This window comes from Marmota marmota, unplaced genomic scaffold (genome assembly GCF_001458135.2).
Source record: "Marmota marmota marmota unplaced genomic scaffold, marMar, whole genome shotgun sequence".
In the NCBI taxonomy this organism is placed as follows: domain Eukaryota; kingdom Metazoa; phylum Chordata; class Mammalia; order Rodentia; family Sciuridae; genus Marmota; species Marmota marmota.
This window is the reverse complement of record NW_026000057.1, coordinates 12,233,635-12,250,301: the sequence shown is the minus strand read 5'-3', so window position 1 is coordinate 12,250,301 and position 16,667 is coordinate 12,233,635. Positions and strand designations below refer to the sequence as shown.

At 32.6% G+C, this 16,667-nt stretch overlaps 1 protein-coding gene across 1 annotated transcript in view; it reads right to left on the bottom strand.

The window, feature by feature from the left end:
- Positions 1-15,045, bottom strand: part of Rbm46 (RNA binding motif protein 46) — a 34,080-nt gene extending 19,035 nt beyond the window's left edge. Inside the window, exons 1-3 of the mRNA XM_015484502.2 lie at positions 14,881-15,045; positions 13,556-14,023; positions 12,074-12,856 (exon numbers count right to left, since the gene is read on the bottom strand). Of these exons, the coding sequence (XP_015339988.1) occupies positions 12,074-12,856; positions 13,556-14,023; positions 14,881-15,031 (1,402 nt within the window). The 5' untranslated portion in view covers positions 15,032-15,045. The remainder of the gene's footprint in view (positions 1-12,073; positions 12,857-13,555; positions 14,024-14,880) is intronic.
- Positions 15,046-16,667: the final 1,622 nt, after the last annotated feature.

Genomic DNA, 16,667 nt, shown 5'->3' with positions numbered 1-16,667 from the left:
AGATGATCAAAGTAAAAGATACATACCTAAGGTTAGGTAAGATGGGAACAATAGAGCATTCAGAATATGGAGTTCAGAGCATTTGTTTATACTACAACAGCAAGCTATTGTAGATCCCTAAGCAAGAAAATAATGAAAAAAACATTTCTGGACTGATAAATTATCATGATTAAAACATGGCTGAACTGTGTGTTGAAATGTTTTGAATATAATCAGAGTAAACAGAGAGTACCAAGCAACAAGGGACCAGGAGATAAATAAAAACAAACCTTGCCTGTTTGAAATTTTGCCATCCTACAAGCCCTAATACCAGATCGCTTCAGTGTAGTGTGGACCTGGGACATCTGGCTAAATCCTAAGGAAATCATTTGAATAAGTTGAAAAGATCTTGTGAACATATCTTATTTATAAGATACCTTGCAGGCATCTTGTAAATACCTTTGGGATTTTAAACTTTATTGTAGGATAATCATTGCCAACCAATATCATATGTGTCAAGTTGACAGATGATGACAGTTAATAAACAGAAAATGAGAACATAAAGCCTAAAGGAATGAATAATAATAGAGATACTCATGAATAACTCTGATTTGGACTGATAAGGCCAAAATGGTCTCTGAAGAGTAAATAAAGCAGCGACAAAAAGCCTGTCTCATAATATTTTAATTTTTAGAAGAATAACTTTCAATAATATTCTGTTAAGTTCACAGTCTGTTATCAAATGTTTAACATTAGACAAATGTTAAAACTGAAATTGAAATCATGTGAAGAAGTACAAAGAGTAACAGTTAAGAGCACAGCTTCTTAGCTAACTGGAATCTGAAGCAAGTTCACCTGCCAATGTCTGTTTCTTCATGTATTAAAAATAAAGTGTCAATATTAAAATAATATCTACACCTCAGTAAGTTGTGAGAACAATGAACTATAAAGGCATTTAGCAGAATAAACCTAATACATAATAAGTGCTCAAAGAATCTTAACTCTTATCATTACTAATATTTGTTGTTACATGTGATGGGAAATGGATGTTTTCTGAATAATTATGAGCATAAATATAAATTTATAAATTAGAAATATAAATAACTTAAACTCACTTAATACTTGTAATTTCCTTATGACATAAAATGTTGTTCTCACTCCCATTTTACAGATTGAGAGAGATGCAAGTACAGAGAAAAAAATTTTCCAAGCAACAAAGCTGGAATGTGAACACAGAACACCCAGCTTCAAAAGCTATGCTCTTATACTCTTTTGTCTATATGCTATACTAAATTTTAAGTACTGGGTTTCCTTTTGCTGAGATTCTTTCTAAAATGCAATGTACCATGTCTTGACCTATCATTCCAGATTAGGTAGGGTCACCAATCATATATTTTCATAACACCCTGTACTTCTTCAGAGCATTTATCTGAACTGTAACTGAATAGCAGTCTCCGTCAACAGAAGGAAAGCTTTATAACTGCAGCAACTGTATCTGATTCACTACAGTGATCTTCATACAAAGCACAGTATTGAATAAGTATTTACTAAGTAAACCCATTTTAACAAGAATTAATTAAACAGTTTGCTGCCAGTTAATAAACAGAAAATGAAAACAGAAGGCCTAAAGCAATGAATGATAATAAACAAAGTAGTATTTGTACAAGAAGAACAAGGATGCCCAAATCAATGTTTCCTGATGTTGAGAGCCACAGCCCAGTCAGAATGACGCCTGGCATATTGCCAGAGGCAATGGTTGAAAGGTGAACCATTGAGATGATGATTTGAGTTAAGCTGTATATAATTGCTGTGATGCTGGATTGATTGAGTTGTATATGGACCCTGCTCAGGGAATAGGGCAGCTCTGGGAATCTCGGGCACCCCCTACTTTGGAGTTCCTGTGCAGTTCTCGCAGTGGTTCAGGGAGATTGGGCGAGTGGAGCCCGGTGGAAGGAGTATGTTCCCCAGTAGTGTGTGTGCAGTGCTGGTGAGAGTTGGGGAATAAAGAATTGCTATTTGAACCTACAAGGCTTTGTGGTGGCTCGGTTATTTGTGCCCAGCCAGACTGCGGCACCCTGAATCATATTTTGTTAAATTTTTCAGTGGGCTTCCAAATGGCAATGGAAGTACTGCTAGGGAAAATCATTCTGACCTGTAAGAGTCTAGAAAAAACTCTCCTTCCCTATACATTTATCCTTTGCAAATACAGATTTTAAATAAATCTTAAAAAATCAAAGATTTTTTTGTTTGGTTTTCACTGAAGGATATGGAGTTTGGGCTTAGATAGTCCTGGTTTGCTGTCATAATGTACCTCCCTAAAACATTCCCATCAGACATACTTCTATTTCCTGGCGCTTCCTAGTCTTTGTTTTATGTGCCAGCCCTTCAGACATTTGAAACCAGCGATCATGATCCCTCAGTATACTTATCCGTATTTACAGGTTAAGAAGCCCCAAACATTTCATGTGTTCACTGCCGTACTTCATGTTATAGCGTTTCCAAGCCTTCCCTAGTTGTCAAGTCTTAATAAACTGTGGTACCAAAAAGCAAACATCAGAGTCTGAGCAGAACAGAATTATTTGTCCTGGACACTATGTACTTTCCTATTTTGCCTTGAATTATATTAAATTAAGAATCTTTATAAGAGTAGAATTACTTTTGAATTCTTACTCTTGGTTTGCTGGCTTTCATTCTATGCCAGCTTATTTATATAACAAAAATATACAAACAGGAATGTACATAATACAGATGTACAGCTTACTAATTTTTAAAAAATAAAAACATGTATTCACCACCCATGTGTAAAAATAGAAAATTGCCTTAGAAGTTTATTCTGCATTCTTCCTAAATTCTTCCTCTAACCTTTAAAGTAAACACAATTCTAATTTTTCAGATGTTAATCATTCCCTACATTTTTAAAGTTTTATATTTATATACCCATAAACAATATATTGTTTAGTTTTGCTTGGTTTATTTTCTTAATCATAATTTCCCACTGCCTGAATTCCTTCATTTTAAAAATTTCATTCTTTTGTTTTTACATCTTTATAAAAAGCACTGCAAATGTTTTGTGGAATAAGGCAGAGATTAAAGTGAATCCATTGCCAGTAAAAAGGATACAGAAAAGATAAGAGGGCAGATTAATATTCTTAGGTCACACTGCAATGTATCAATATGAGAGACTGTCATCTCTCTCCAGTAAGAAAATGGGCCAAGGGGAAATTGAACATCTTTCCAACCTCTCCTAAAAGTTGTGTTTTACAATAGGGTTTTTAGTATTATGTAAATTCCCTGAATTGAGATACCATACAATTAAAAAGCATCCCAGGTTGCATGAAAAAATATAATAAATAAGCCAGTTATATTTGATTATTTAGTTTCAATGTATTCATGCTTCAGACCTAAGTATATATACTTGCGAGTTGAACTATAGAAATCTTTCTTGACATAGAAAACTTCTATCATAAAGTTTCAAATTGAACTGAGAATAAAAATCATTACTATTATATAAAAATTCAAATGCAATCTTAAGGCAATGAAATAATTCTAATTCAAATGAAAGCGTACTTCACACTGCTAAGCTACTTTCTGAGACCTCAAAAGACTGATGAAGTTGGGTGCAGTGGCACATGCCTGTAATCCCAGCAGCTCGGGATGCTGAAGCAGGAGGATCTTGAGTTCAAAGCCAGCTTCAGCAACAAGTGAGGTGCTAAGCACCTCAGTGAGACTCTGCCTCTAAATAAAGTACAAAATTCGCCTGGGGAATGTGCCTCAGTGGTTGAGTGCCCGAGTTCAATCCCTGGCGCACACACTGCCCCACAGAAGACTGCAGAGAAGTCCAGCAATCTCTCTTTCCGAGTCATATTATTTAATGTAGCAGCTCTCCGCTTGTAAATATAAACCATAAGAATAAATAAAACTATGATGGCTTAAAAATCAAGAGAAGTGAGCAGCAAACTACCTATATTTTAAGAGAAAAACTTAAAAATCTTAAGTCTATTACAAAAGAAAAAATTAAGAAATAAAGTGTGAAAATTTCATCCTGTTTATAAATCATCCTCAGAAGCCAAATGAGTAGTTTTACATAGAGTAAGTCATTGTATTTTTCTGCTTAGAATATTCTGATTCTTAAGAGAAAAAAAATTCCAATACTTGGTATCAACACTTACTTCCATATTTGTATACCAAAATTTCATATCAAGGAATCCTTCAAGGATTTTTAATTTCTCAATGAAACAGGTGTAAACACATCATATATAAAGATAAGGCTCCTTCAAGTTAATGAACATTTTTCTACTTGAATTATTTGTTTTTACTTCTGGCAAAAGTTATAACCTTATAGAACAGAAATCAATTTTAAATTTGTTTTTTAAAGATTCATTATGACTCACAATGAAACTTATAAATTTTATGCTCCAAATAATCCAATATTTTTTATAAAACTGTAACTACAACTTTGATCACCCCAGAACCAAAAATTAACAAAGCAGCAACAAGAAAAAAAAAAGGGGGGTAGGTATCCATATATAGGATACATGTTGCAAATTTATGGACATTTGTTTATCCCAGAGACCGGGCAGTAAACAAGCAGACTGGAACATGTATTGCTGAAACAAAGTTAACAAGAAAAAAATTAAGTTAATAGGATTATAGAGTTGTAACAATTCACAAACAAAACAGGATTACAAAAAAAGTTTAAAGAAGTAGTATTAACATGTTTATAAAACATAACAAGGGACAATCAAAATGTGCAAAAGAAAAAGTAAAGGTTAACATAGATCTTTATAAAAGAAGCTGGAGTTTTCTATCTTGGTTTACATCTTTTTATTATTTTATTTATTAAAGTGCCAATCCCTTGAATTAATTAGTATACAAGGATTAAGTTTTACTGTTTAAAAGCACAACCAAGAGTAGTTCCAAAGTATACTCATAAAATTATCAGGCAATATAATTACAAAAGACTTATAATCTAATGATTTCAGGCCTGCAAACTGTGTGTGTGTGTGTGTGTGTGTGTGTGTGTGCTGGGGACTGAGCCCAGGGCCTTGCACATTATCAGGCATGTGCTCTAACCACTGAGATACACCCCCAGGGTCCTCTCCCCACCCCGTCCTATGTACTTTTTAAACTAAACTTACAGACAGAATAGCAATATAAATCATTATACTATCATTGTGGCATAAAGACTACATTTACTGAATCAAAGTAATGCAGAAATAAACTAAATTTTTTTACCCAAACATTATTTTCTTACTTTTAAAACATGTATATAAAAATCCACATGCAGGTCATTTGTACAGCTCAAATATCACTTGCAGAAAAATAATGGTCCACATATAATTAATATTCTCTACCTAAAAACTATCGATTTAAGGAGCAAGAGAATTCAAGTAATTACTAATATTCTGGTAGCTTAAAACTTCTAATTAGTTGGGGAGACTAAGGTTTTTGTTTTGTTTTGTTTTAAAAATCCACAGGGAAGTGTACCATTCTTGGAGGTAACATACCATAAGGTCCTGGATAGAAGATGTGATGCTCTAGGATAGAGAATGAATTACTCTAGGATTGTTGATATGTCAGATATTAACTGGTAAGAGTACATTTGATTTTAAACAAAAGGTCTGGAAGCAATGGACATGAAATAATTTTAAAGTGATTAAAAGCACAAATAACTTCATTGCAGTAAAGTCATCAATGTAGAATATCTGTCTCCATTCACTAGTCCATTCACTAACTTACATTGCTACAGCATAAACTATTATTGTCTATACTAAATACTAAATATGAAGCAGAAATGAAGGCATGACAGGTTGAAGAAGACTGAGTTCAGCTTCTCACACAGATTTTCCTGATTCAAAAACAAAAACAAAAAAAAAGAAGGTAAGCAACAAAGGAGCTAAAAATCAATATAACATTAAAATTCCTTTTAAAGCCACATTAAAAAATATATTTAGGCGACACCATGTGGAAAAATTATGAACTGCTGCTGATATCTCAGAATGGAACTTATATGCATTTGATAGGAGAGAAAAATTTTAAAACCAATTTTTAAAAACATGAATTAAATGACACAATGAGACATTAAATTTATTAATACAACAATAGCTACTGTTAAACTCATTGTATTAGAACAGTATTTTAGGAATGTAGTAGCCAAAGATTAATAAATTATAGGGTAAAGAATTAAGCATGATTAAATAAGTATTTATTAATTTTATTTATTATAAAATAAATAAAATCAGAATTGATCATTTTAGCTAGTAAACATAACTATGGAACAAATACTGGTCATATGTTTTAATACCATCATTGTTTTCCTTGATCCTCTTGTTAAAAAAATTAAAAACTAGTTTAAAAACTTTGAAGTGATAAACTTATTTCTTAAGAATCTTAAAATCTTGTTTTTTGACTAATTCAGAGAAGAAAATAATAAAAATGCAAGTACATGTCATCACACAAAACAGCTGGCTGACTAAATTTTTAATATTATATCCAGTTGTTCTGCTATGTAAAAGGCAAAAATAAGCTTTGAATTTTACAATGAAAGGAATGATAAACTGATGAAGAATTAATTATTAGAAAAAGTTCTTGATTTTAAATTACTTGAATTCAAATGTATTTTGGCAAACAGAAAATATATTAAAATACCATTTTTGTGATTTTTTGAACATGTACTTTAAACAAAACCACCAATTTTTGAGACAAAAGACTCCTTAGAGCTCACCAAATAAAATTGTCACATTTTAGAGGTAAAGGCTCTGAAGTCCACACAAAGACCAATTCATTTGCCAACTTAGATCACATCTTTTGTTGGTGGCTAAAACTGCGGATTCTTATATTTTTATTTTAGTACTCATTACTCTATTAAGCTGCTTCTCTTATAGAACTCATTCTATATTATTTATGGTCCATTAATACAAGTGTTAATGAGAATTATGAATAATACTAGATGATCATTCAAAAGGTCTTGAGAAAAAAATGCCAAAAGGAATATATATATGCATTTTCATGAGGACTGTTCCCTCTTGGGAGGGTCAAAGACACATAGTTGAGTTAATGGAATTTTGGTCTCACCATTTGATCATATGAAAACAGATGTGTAAAATTTGTTTTATAGGAATCTTAAAAATCTTGGTTTTGACTAATTCAGAAGAAAATAACGAAAAAGCAAGTATATGTCATCATACAAAACCTAACACTTAACTAGGTGATTTTTAAGTCAAATTATTTTTATTCTTTGAAGTATCAGTTTGAGACAGCATCATCAGAGGTGCAATTAAAACTGGAAAGAATAGCTTTCTAAAAGTATTTTCTTCTACTTATAATTAAAGTAACCATCATTTTATATTTAACTCAAATATCTACTAAAAGTACTTATTAAAATTTAAAACTCTGGGAAAAAGTTTCTCTTTATTTCAAAACAATTTATTGCCAAAATTTTAAATCTAATTTTTTTTTATTTTTGCACTTCTGCCCATCAATCTGGAAATAATAATAGTTCATAAGAAAAAAGCACCAATTATTTTTAAGATGAAAACTTCAACATGACTTTCACCTTGCTATTTCATAACTCTTGAAAGTTACAAGTAAAAACAGAAAATAAAAGACTAAATTTAATGATACTGATAGCAAACAATACAAATACATACACTAAATAGTTTAACAAATAAATGACTAGAAAAAATAAAGAGTATGCTGATGCTGTTTCAAATTAAATGATAAGCAACATACAAGTCAGACAAAAATTGTACACAGAAAAAAAACTATAGAAGACAGTAAAAATGACACTTATATATAAAGTGGTCCACAGAAATCAGGATAGGTTTATCTTGAAAAACTAAATGCATCGAGGAAACCCCAAGTACATCCAACACAGTAGTATTAAAAACAATACTTGGAAAGTTTTAAACAGAAGGACTAATAGAAGTTCAGTTAACATCCACATCTTTTCAACTTTTTTAATTCTTAAAATCTGACTGAAATTTCCAAAGCAAACACTATATACAACTGCCAGTCACTAACCCACCACAATACTATTTTCTTAAAGAAGTTTGCTGGTGCTGTGTGCCTCTCTTTAATTATATTCTCTCAAGATTTACAGCTTGGATCAGGTAGAAAGCTAACCCCTCCCTCATACTACCAAAATTGCCTATGCATACATTTGTGCTGCCTTCATTAGCCCATGACTTCTTAAGAGAAAAACAAGTTTTATTTATCTTTATCTCTGAAGTGCTTAAGAAAGCACATTTATCTCACAAGAGGTATTCAAAAAAGATGTCTTCTTTAGTTAAACTTCATCATACCATGGCCAGAACAACAGTACACAAATCAGGTATAATTAAATCAAAAGCACAAGCTAATTTGTGATAGAGAGGTTCTCATCCCTGTTTTTAAAAACTAAAGTTTCACGTGGTCAAGAAAAAACAACCACTACCATCAGTGAGCATTACACAGTAATAAGCAGGAATGCCTTGCCTATACTTACTGTTAATAAATTATTTAATAAGGAAAATTCATATCAACCCAAAGAAGACTCCTTCTCCCCTTCCACCAAGTATTCTCCAGGACATTTCAATTTTTTAACTCCTCAGAACTTTCCTTTATCTCCTTGATTTTGTTTATTCCACTCCTACAAGAGAATCCTCCAGAGAAAAGCAGTGGTAACTACCGAAAGGTCCAGATCCAAAACAGAGTTAATCTTTTAAGAAAAGCAGGATTCTTACTCACATGATCGTTCTGACCCACTACTAAAGAGATGCAAAATTACAAAAAAACTTATTTAAAAGTGATACTGAATGATCCGAGATGTCTCTATAAACTATACATTTAGTACAGAACCAATCCATCCTAACCCTCAAGTCTATACCTATTAGACTCACTGAAGATATTTATTACAGGTTCCTAAAAAATAGCCAGGCAAATACACAATTTCTTATCCTGGTGGACAGGTGATCATCTCCAGATGACATAAAGGAAGGTTATTCTCTGATATTATGAAAATGGAGACAGTTTATAATTTTGAAGCAAAAAATATGCTTTCAGCTTTACTTCTATTTAAGGGTATTTGGCTTAAAATAGAACTCATTTTGGAAGGAACATGTGAGAGAGAAAGAGAGAAAGTGGGGGAGGGGAGGGGGGACAGGAGGAGGGAGGGGGGAGAGAGGTTGGGAGGAGAGACAGAGATTGAGTCTAAAAGTTTATATGCTTTAAAACAAGAACTTTTGGGATTCGGGTAAGATCACTAAATGGTCACCAGAATTAAACTCCCATATTTCTAATATTCATTTAGTTCTTGTTAGTTCTAAAAAGGTATATCTGTTTTTCATAACATTAATGATGATCATTTAAGTACATAAAGTTTAATTTTCTTTTCCTCTTTTAGTTTTCAAACTCAAAATATGGGGATGGTAATTCCAAAATTATGTGGATTAGAAGGTATTAGAAATACCTTCAAAATGATCTGAAATAAAAAGGTAAATGATTATTTGTATTACATACAATAGCAAAACTAATTAAAGTAAGATCAGATAACAATACCTGAAAAAAGAATGAAACTGAAAGGATTCACAGAAGAATATCCAGACAAAAATTTTTAAAAATTATCACATCCAAAGAAAATATCTTAAAATAGCAGTTAAAAAATGAACTAAAAAATTAGTTTCTATTTTTTAAATGGAGCCAAAAGATGATTAACACATAAGGAATTCTATTTGAGAGAATCCAAGAGCCAATAACAACCTTGTAAAACTTCAGAAAAATTCAATCCTTGAAACATTTAGCAGAATATAAATACACTACCCCTTCCCCTCCAAAAACATACTACTTCCATTAATTTATTTCCACCCTGCACTACCCAATGAAACTCTACAGGAGGTGCATCTAAAATAGGATCAACACTTTAAATGTTGTAATCAGAGGCTCCAATATTTTTAAAAGAAAAAAAAAGTGAGCTAAAACACTGCTCAAGCAATATTCAATCTATTCCTAATCCACTATGTGGTAACATGTAACCTCCTGGCTGTCCATAGCTCCTGACTCTGCTTCAATGACCTCTGAAGGCCTGATATTTGGTTTTTGTTTTTGTTTTTTTTTTAGGATTGAAGTTTCTTGGATCTCTGGCTTTTCTGCTTCCCTAAATTCTTTCTTTCCTACTCTTCATTTGCCTAAATGTAATAGTTTCTATCTCTACCTGAGCAAACTTCAGTTATATTTATTATTCAAGTTTAATATGGATTTTTCTATTACTGTCTCTAGTCAAGGCCTAGGTCTTGGGTATTGTGCTCAAATAGGCCCTAGGATTTAATCTAATTTTTAAAATATTTTTATATCTGGATCTTGCTTACACTTATTAGTTCTTCTCCCTGATAATGAATACACTGAGTAAATACAAAAAATAAAATCATTCAACTTTTTATTAACAGCAGCTTTGATACAAGGTTGATAAAAAGGAAACTGCATGTAACCCTCTAAGTATTTAATTTCTTAAAGCTAATGTTATCATTAATTAACCAATATCAAGTTAGCAATACATATCTGCAAGAGTTTTCTTAGGAACTCCAGGTCAATAACAGTTAACTAAGGCCCTAGGACTCAAGTTAAAAGTATCCTAATAAGAAAGTTAAAAGTTGATGAAAATCCTCCAAATCTAATCTTCTTTATGGGATAAACATATGGGCAAGCCATGTCTACGTAAAAACCTGCCGTGTTCCAAGAATCTTAGACATTTAAGTAAATTTGTAAGGGAATGAATAGGGACAAAAATTTTAAAATGTGTCAGCATTACCATGGTAGATCAGACACAAGGGAAATCCTTGCTCAGCAGCTAATTACCTATATACCCCACTCCAAAAAAAATTTTAACCTATTTTTGTCTAAGAATTTGAATGATTTGCTATTCACCTAATAAATTTAGATGATCTTTGTTTAAAGAAAAAGAACGTTTCTATTTTGTGTAAACAGTAATATCTAAGAATTTATCTTGTGTGACTATTAAATTCTTAACATTTCCAAACTATTAATGAAGGACACTACTGAAAAGTTTCTTTGAAGGAGACTCCTATATTTAGCCCTAAAGTTTTGATGAGACATCCAAACCAAACTCTCCTGAAAATATTCAAAACAAAAGTATGGGTAAGTTTCACAATGTATAAAAATTACTTTTCCATTATGATAATATTTTCCTTCTTGATTCCTTCTCTTGAGTAAATTTGAGAATACTAATTTTATATAGAGAAAAGCTTCATTAGTATGGTTCTGAAACCATATAAGCTAAAAGTTTGACAATTATAATCAAGAAAAAACTGTAATCCTCAGTAGTAGATCTTTCTCTCTTATTGCTGACCAAGAAACCACTACTCTTAGAGTAAATATTATTCTGGATGGAGAGGAATCACCAATTGAATTCCACAGATGCATTAAAAAATTACACAAATGAAAGAAGTAGGACACACCAGAGTGACATGTCTTCCTTTACAAATGTCAAATATTTAGTTAGAATATCTTTATATGAGCACCATAGCCTTATTAATTATCCCTCAAACACTGTAAACTTACTTTATAAATGTACAAATTATTAAGAGAGGATGGTAATTTACACCTCTTAATGATGCTTTTTTTTCCTTTCATGAGTAATAATGACAAATTTCCAGATTGGTGAGCATAAGGCTGGCTCAATACATAACCCACATGAAATGTCTCTCAAAGAACTCCCTACTCCTGTACCTCAAAAAGATCACGTGTAGACTTTACCAAAGATGTAGGGGCAGAATTATAAGTTGGTTTACATCATAAATTCTGTAACTAACACATTTTTATCAAATTAGGATTTGTCATTATAAAAATAATAAAGTAAATGAAAAAGGGTCTAAATCAAAACCAAATTTTCTTCTAAGCAAGAAATGCTTAAAATGCTATATGAAGGAATATTATATAGGAGACAACTTTCAACAGTTTATCATGAATTCATAAAACAGATAAAATTAATACTAAATGCTCTGCACTAATGTTAAGAATTCAAAATAAACACATTTATAAACAGTCTTTCATTATATTCCTAACTTCATATTCCATATTATTTAAATATTTTTAAACTTACCCAAATGAAGTAATGTAAACTGGGCTGCCAGTTCCTTCGCATCTTCTAATGTAGTACAGAGTTTGTCTGGCATGAAGTAACTCTGGGATCCATTTGCAATAGCAGGAATAACTATTTTATATACCAAGAGTACTTTCCCATCCTGACTGGTTGTTGAATATAAATAATATTCTGGTGGTGCCCAATTATTCTTGTTGCAATAATAATCCAAATGCATTACTGCAGAATTAAAATGATTGGATTTTAAAGAATACATACTAATTGGAGTAAGCTTTGTTCCAGGAAAAAAAGGGTAGGTGCATCTCTCAATTTCAGGGGGGCTTGGACTATGCTGACCATTAAGACGAGCAGGAAGAGTTGGTGGCTTGCCTAGAGTTTTTGGGTGGCTCTCTTCTTTGTTAGCATACACAATCAGGTTTTCAGAATTGGGGCTAATCTGACCATTAAGATGCTGTCGCCAAGTGTTTTCTTTATTTACTGGTTTTGCCAGTGTTACCTCAATACTTGCTCCATCAATACATTTTCCATTCATAACAGACATAGCAGCCACTGCATCTTCTCGGTTGAAAAAGTGAACAAAAGCATAATCTCTAAGTTTCTTTACTCGTTCAACTGCACCAGGCTTGAATTTATTGAATTCTGCTTTAATAGTTTCCTCTGTAGTTGATATCATTAAATTTCTTACATAGAGAACTTTAACTCTCTGCATGGTTTCCTCATCAACTTCTTTCTCTGGATCAGCCCAATCTACCTGTATGGTGTGGCCCCATAGTTGGAATGTTCCTGTATAAAAGAATTATATTAATTTGAAGACAATCAGAACAAAAAACAAAAGTTTTAAATATTAAGTAAAACTATTTCTTCAAAGAAGCAGAAACTCAAGCACATATCATTATATTTGGTTAAGCCTTCATTTCCTACTCACATAAAAATTTTTTATTAAAGCAAACATAATCAGAATTTAGTGGAATCCCCTCTGTACCCGATACTGGGAACTGAACACAGGGATGCTTTAGCACTTAGATATATCCCCAGACCTTTTTAAATTTTGAGACAGGGTCTTGCTAAGTTGACCAAGAAGGCCTCAAACTTGGGATCCTACTACCTCAGCCTCTCAAGTAGCTTGGATTACAGGCAAGCACCTGACAATGAAATTTATTTAAGTAAATATGACAAATATTCTTTAAAGCTAGGTCTCCATTAGAAGAATTAATTCTCTTTGGATTTTTATTAATAATTAACACCTCAACTAAAGTATATAATTCAGTAATTGATAATTATCATAAACATGATAAATTTTTATAGGAATAATTTCTTGTCTTTTAGAATCGTTTATTTTACTTCCCCTACTCAAAGAATTCTTTATTCCTGTTAAGCGGCATTACATATTTTGTTAATAATTATCTATGATGTACTGTTATTTTTCCATATTTGTAATAATAAAGTTAATATGGAAAAATAACCTTTAAAAGATCAGTTTACCTGGAATTAGTTTTCTCCTAGCCATAGCAGCAGCTCTGTGAGATTCATATTCAACAAATGCAAAACCACGATTTTTGGTCTTATCAGTTGCACTTGGATAGACAATGACATCTACAACTCCTTCAGTAACTTTCTTCATTTCATCCAAAATTTCTTCTTTCTTCTTTTCCTTAGGAATAGCTCCAATAAATAATCTGCAATTATCCAAGCTCACACACACACCAATAAACTTCCCTGGTCTAATCTCATAATTATTAAGAATTCTGATGGCTAACTGGGCTTCTTCTTTTGTAGTGTACATCACAAAAGCATAACCTCGATTTTCACCACTAAATTCCATCATAAGTCGAAATTCATATATCTTTCCAGCTCTTTCAAATACAGGAACTAACTCATCTTCATACATATCACGAGGTATTTTTCCTACAAAAACTTCACAGCCTCTTGGTGGAGGTGGACCTTCCCAACCTGAAAGACCAAAAAAAAAAAAATTTAAAAAGATTTATTCATTACTGAATCATTTATTCATTCAACAAACTTGCTGTGAGCCTCTTATGTGCCAAGCACTATTCTAGGTGTTGGAGATACAATGGCTGATATTCAAAAGAGAAGAAAGACAATAAGTGAATGGTAAGTGCTATGAAGGAAAAAGCAAGCCATGAAAGGGATGATGCATTCAATAAAGTGACATGGTAAAGCTCTGAGCTTGTGATGTTTAAGTACAAATAAGGGAATGAGCCATGAGGAATCTCTCAGAGAAGAGCATTCAGGAAGAAGAAAAAAACAGGAGTTTTAGATGTTAGAGCAAAATAGCATAAAGGTCTATATGGCTACAGCATGCTTGAGGGTCAAGCAAAGGATTTAGTGATACAGTCACTGAGGTCATTGGAAGCAAGAACTTTAGATATAATAAAGCTAACTGGAGGGCTCTGAACAAAGTAGCTGCACTGCCCACTGGTAGGAAAATAAAATACTATATCTTTTTGAATCTGATTTTCTTATATAAATAGCAATTTTCTACTCATTGCTTTCAAATTCTCTCCCAAACAACTTCCACTTTAATACCAAAAGTACTCTTTTTCACATTGTACCAATACAGACTTCTTTCTCAACTGCTTCTCAAACCAAGAGCAGAGCTGGGGGAAAAGGGAGGTGGGAGGTGGGGGAGTAAGACGAGCACAGCGTCTATCCCTTCCCCTTAAAATGACTGGTGAGGTCTTAAAGCAGTTACAAGGAGAGAGCTACTATTTGGGATACTTGCAGAAATATACACATCATCTAAATGACTAAAGATCTAATTTAAAAGAATATAAACAAATCCCCACCTGGAGGTGGACCACCAAATTTCCTTTGCCCATTTTCTTGAACCATGTTGTAACCAGTCTTTTCCATCAAAGCAAGTAATGCTGCTTCATTCTGAGTGCCAGTTCGAACTTTACCACATCCATTTGTTCCATCTATATTTTCTTCATTCATGGCTGTAATACCTAAAATGAAGTTAAATTTAAAAATGCTTAAATTTATGTCATAGAACCCATAATCTATGAAGCATTCCTTTGTACAAGAAACCAATGACAGTTGTGGCTGCCATGTTGGGTGATTACTCTTTGCTGTTTGTTCCCTTTAGTTCTGCAATAGAAACTGGAAACTTCTTTTATTACTGAAGAGTAAATAAAGCAGAGACAAAAAGCCTGTCTCATAATATTTTAATTTTTAGAAGGGACAGAAAAAGTGAAAAAAGATAAAGAAATAAAACCAGTAATGATGAAAAAAAAAGAACAAGAGAGAGAAGGAAAAAATAAAACAAGGGCTGCGGGCATAGCTCAGTTGGTAGAACGCTTGCGTCCCATACATAAGGTTCTGTGTTCAATCCCCAACACCACACACACACACACACACACACACAGCAAAAGGAGCAAGAAAACAAAACATACTGCCATCAAAGAATACATAATCATTGTTAATCTTCATAGCCTAAGATTTAAATCACTTTATTATATAGGCCACTCCATCTTTCTGTGACCAAGTACAAGTAAGATTCTGCCAATATTGCTCATTTTGTCAGCAATCCCAAACAGCTTCACCAGAATCCAAAACCTGATAACTGGAATAAGAGATTCAAGTCAGTCCCTGAACCTATCTACTAGAAGTTACTAGAGAGATGAGAGAATACAACCTCTGGTCATCTGAGCAAAAACAAGAGCTACTATAATTTCCTACTAGCTGCAGCTTAAGAAATAAAACAGGTGGGCAGGAGCTAAGGCAAAAGAGCTGAGAACTCACTTACCATTAAAAATGTACTTTAATTACCATATTCTATAGGATTTTTCCTAATATCAATGCTGTGGCTTATTAATTAATTTTATATTGCTCATTCAATGTTATCATGAATAAATACAAAAATTAAAATTCACAGCATGGAGAAAGAATACACTGTGAAAGCTTTTTCACTTTCCAGTAGAACCTTCCTAATTATAAATGGAAACAAAGTCACTGGCGCAAAGCATTTTAAAATATGAAATTCTGAGCCACAGCACCTCAATTTCAGGTTTCCTTATTGTGCAATCTTAGACAATTTATTCAACTTCTTCACACTTCAGTCTCTTCACTTAAAAATGGGATAACCTTATAACATGGTTGCTTTTAAGACTGAATAAGACAAGGTATGTAAAAAGATTGCCAAAATTCCACAATATCAAATAAAGGCTAGCTTTGATAAATACGAGACTAGCAGTACATCTTACTTTTTTTTTTGCACCAACTCTGTTGACACAGACATGCTTTTTTCAGAAACATATTTCATTTTCTCAAAAGTAAGAAGTGAGTGTGATATGACAGACACATAGCTACAGAAGAATATCCACATCTCTACAGTAAGTGGGATGGGATTGAGGTGATATCACCAAAGGATCTGCTCCAGAGCATTGAACTGTCCCTGCAGCCATCCTCCCTAGTATTACCTGGACTCATAATCTTTCTTTTCACTTACTAACTATATAATTTTAAGTTATTTATTAGCTCCAGTGTATCTCAACTTCCTCATCTATCATGTGCAGAAATAATACTTCCTAGTCTCACAAATTTTTATGAAGAATAAATCAATGTTTAAAAA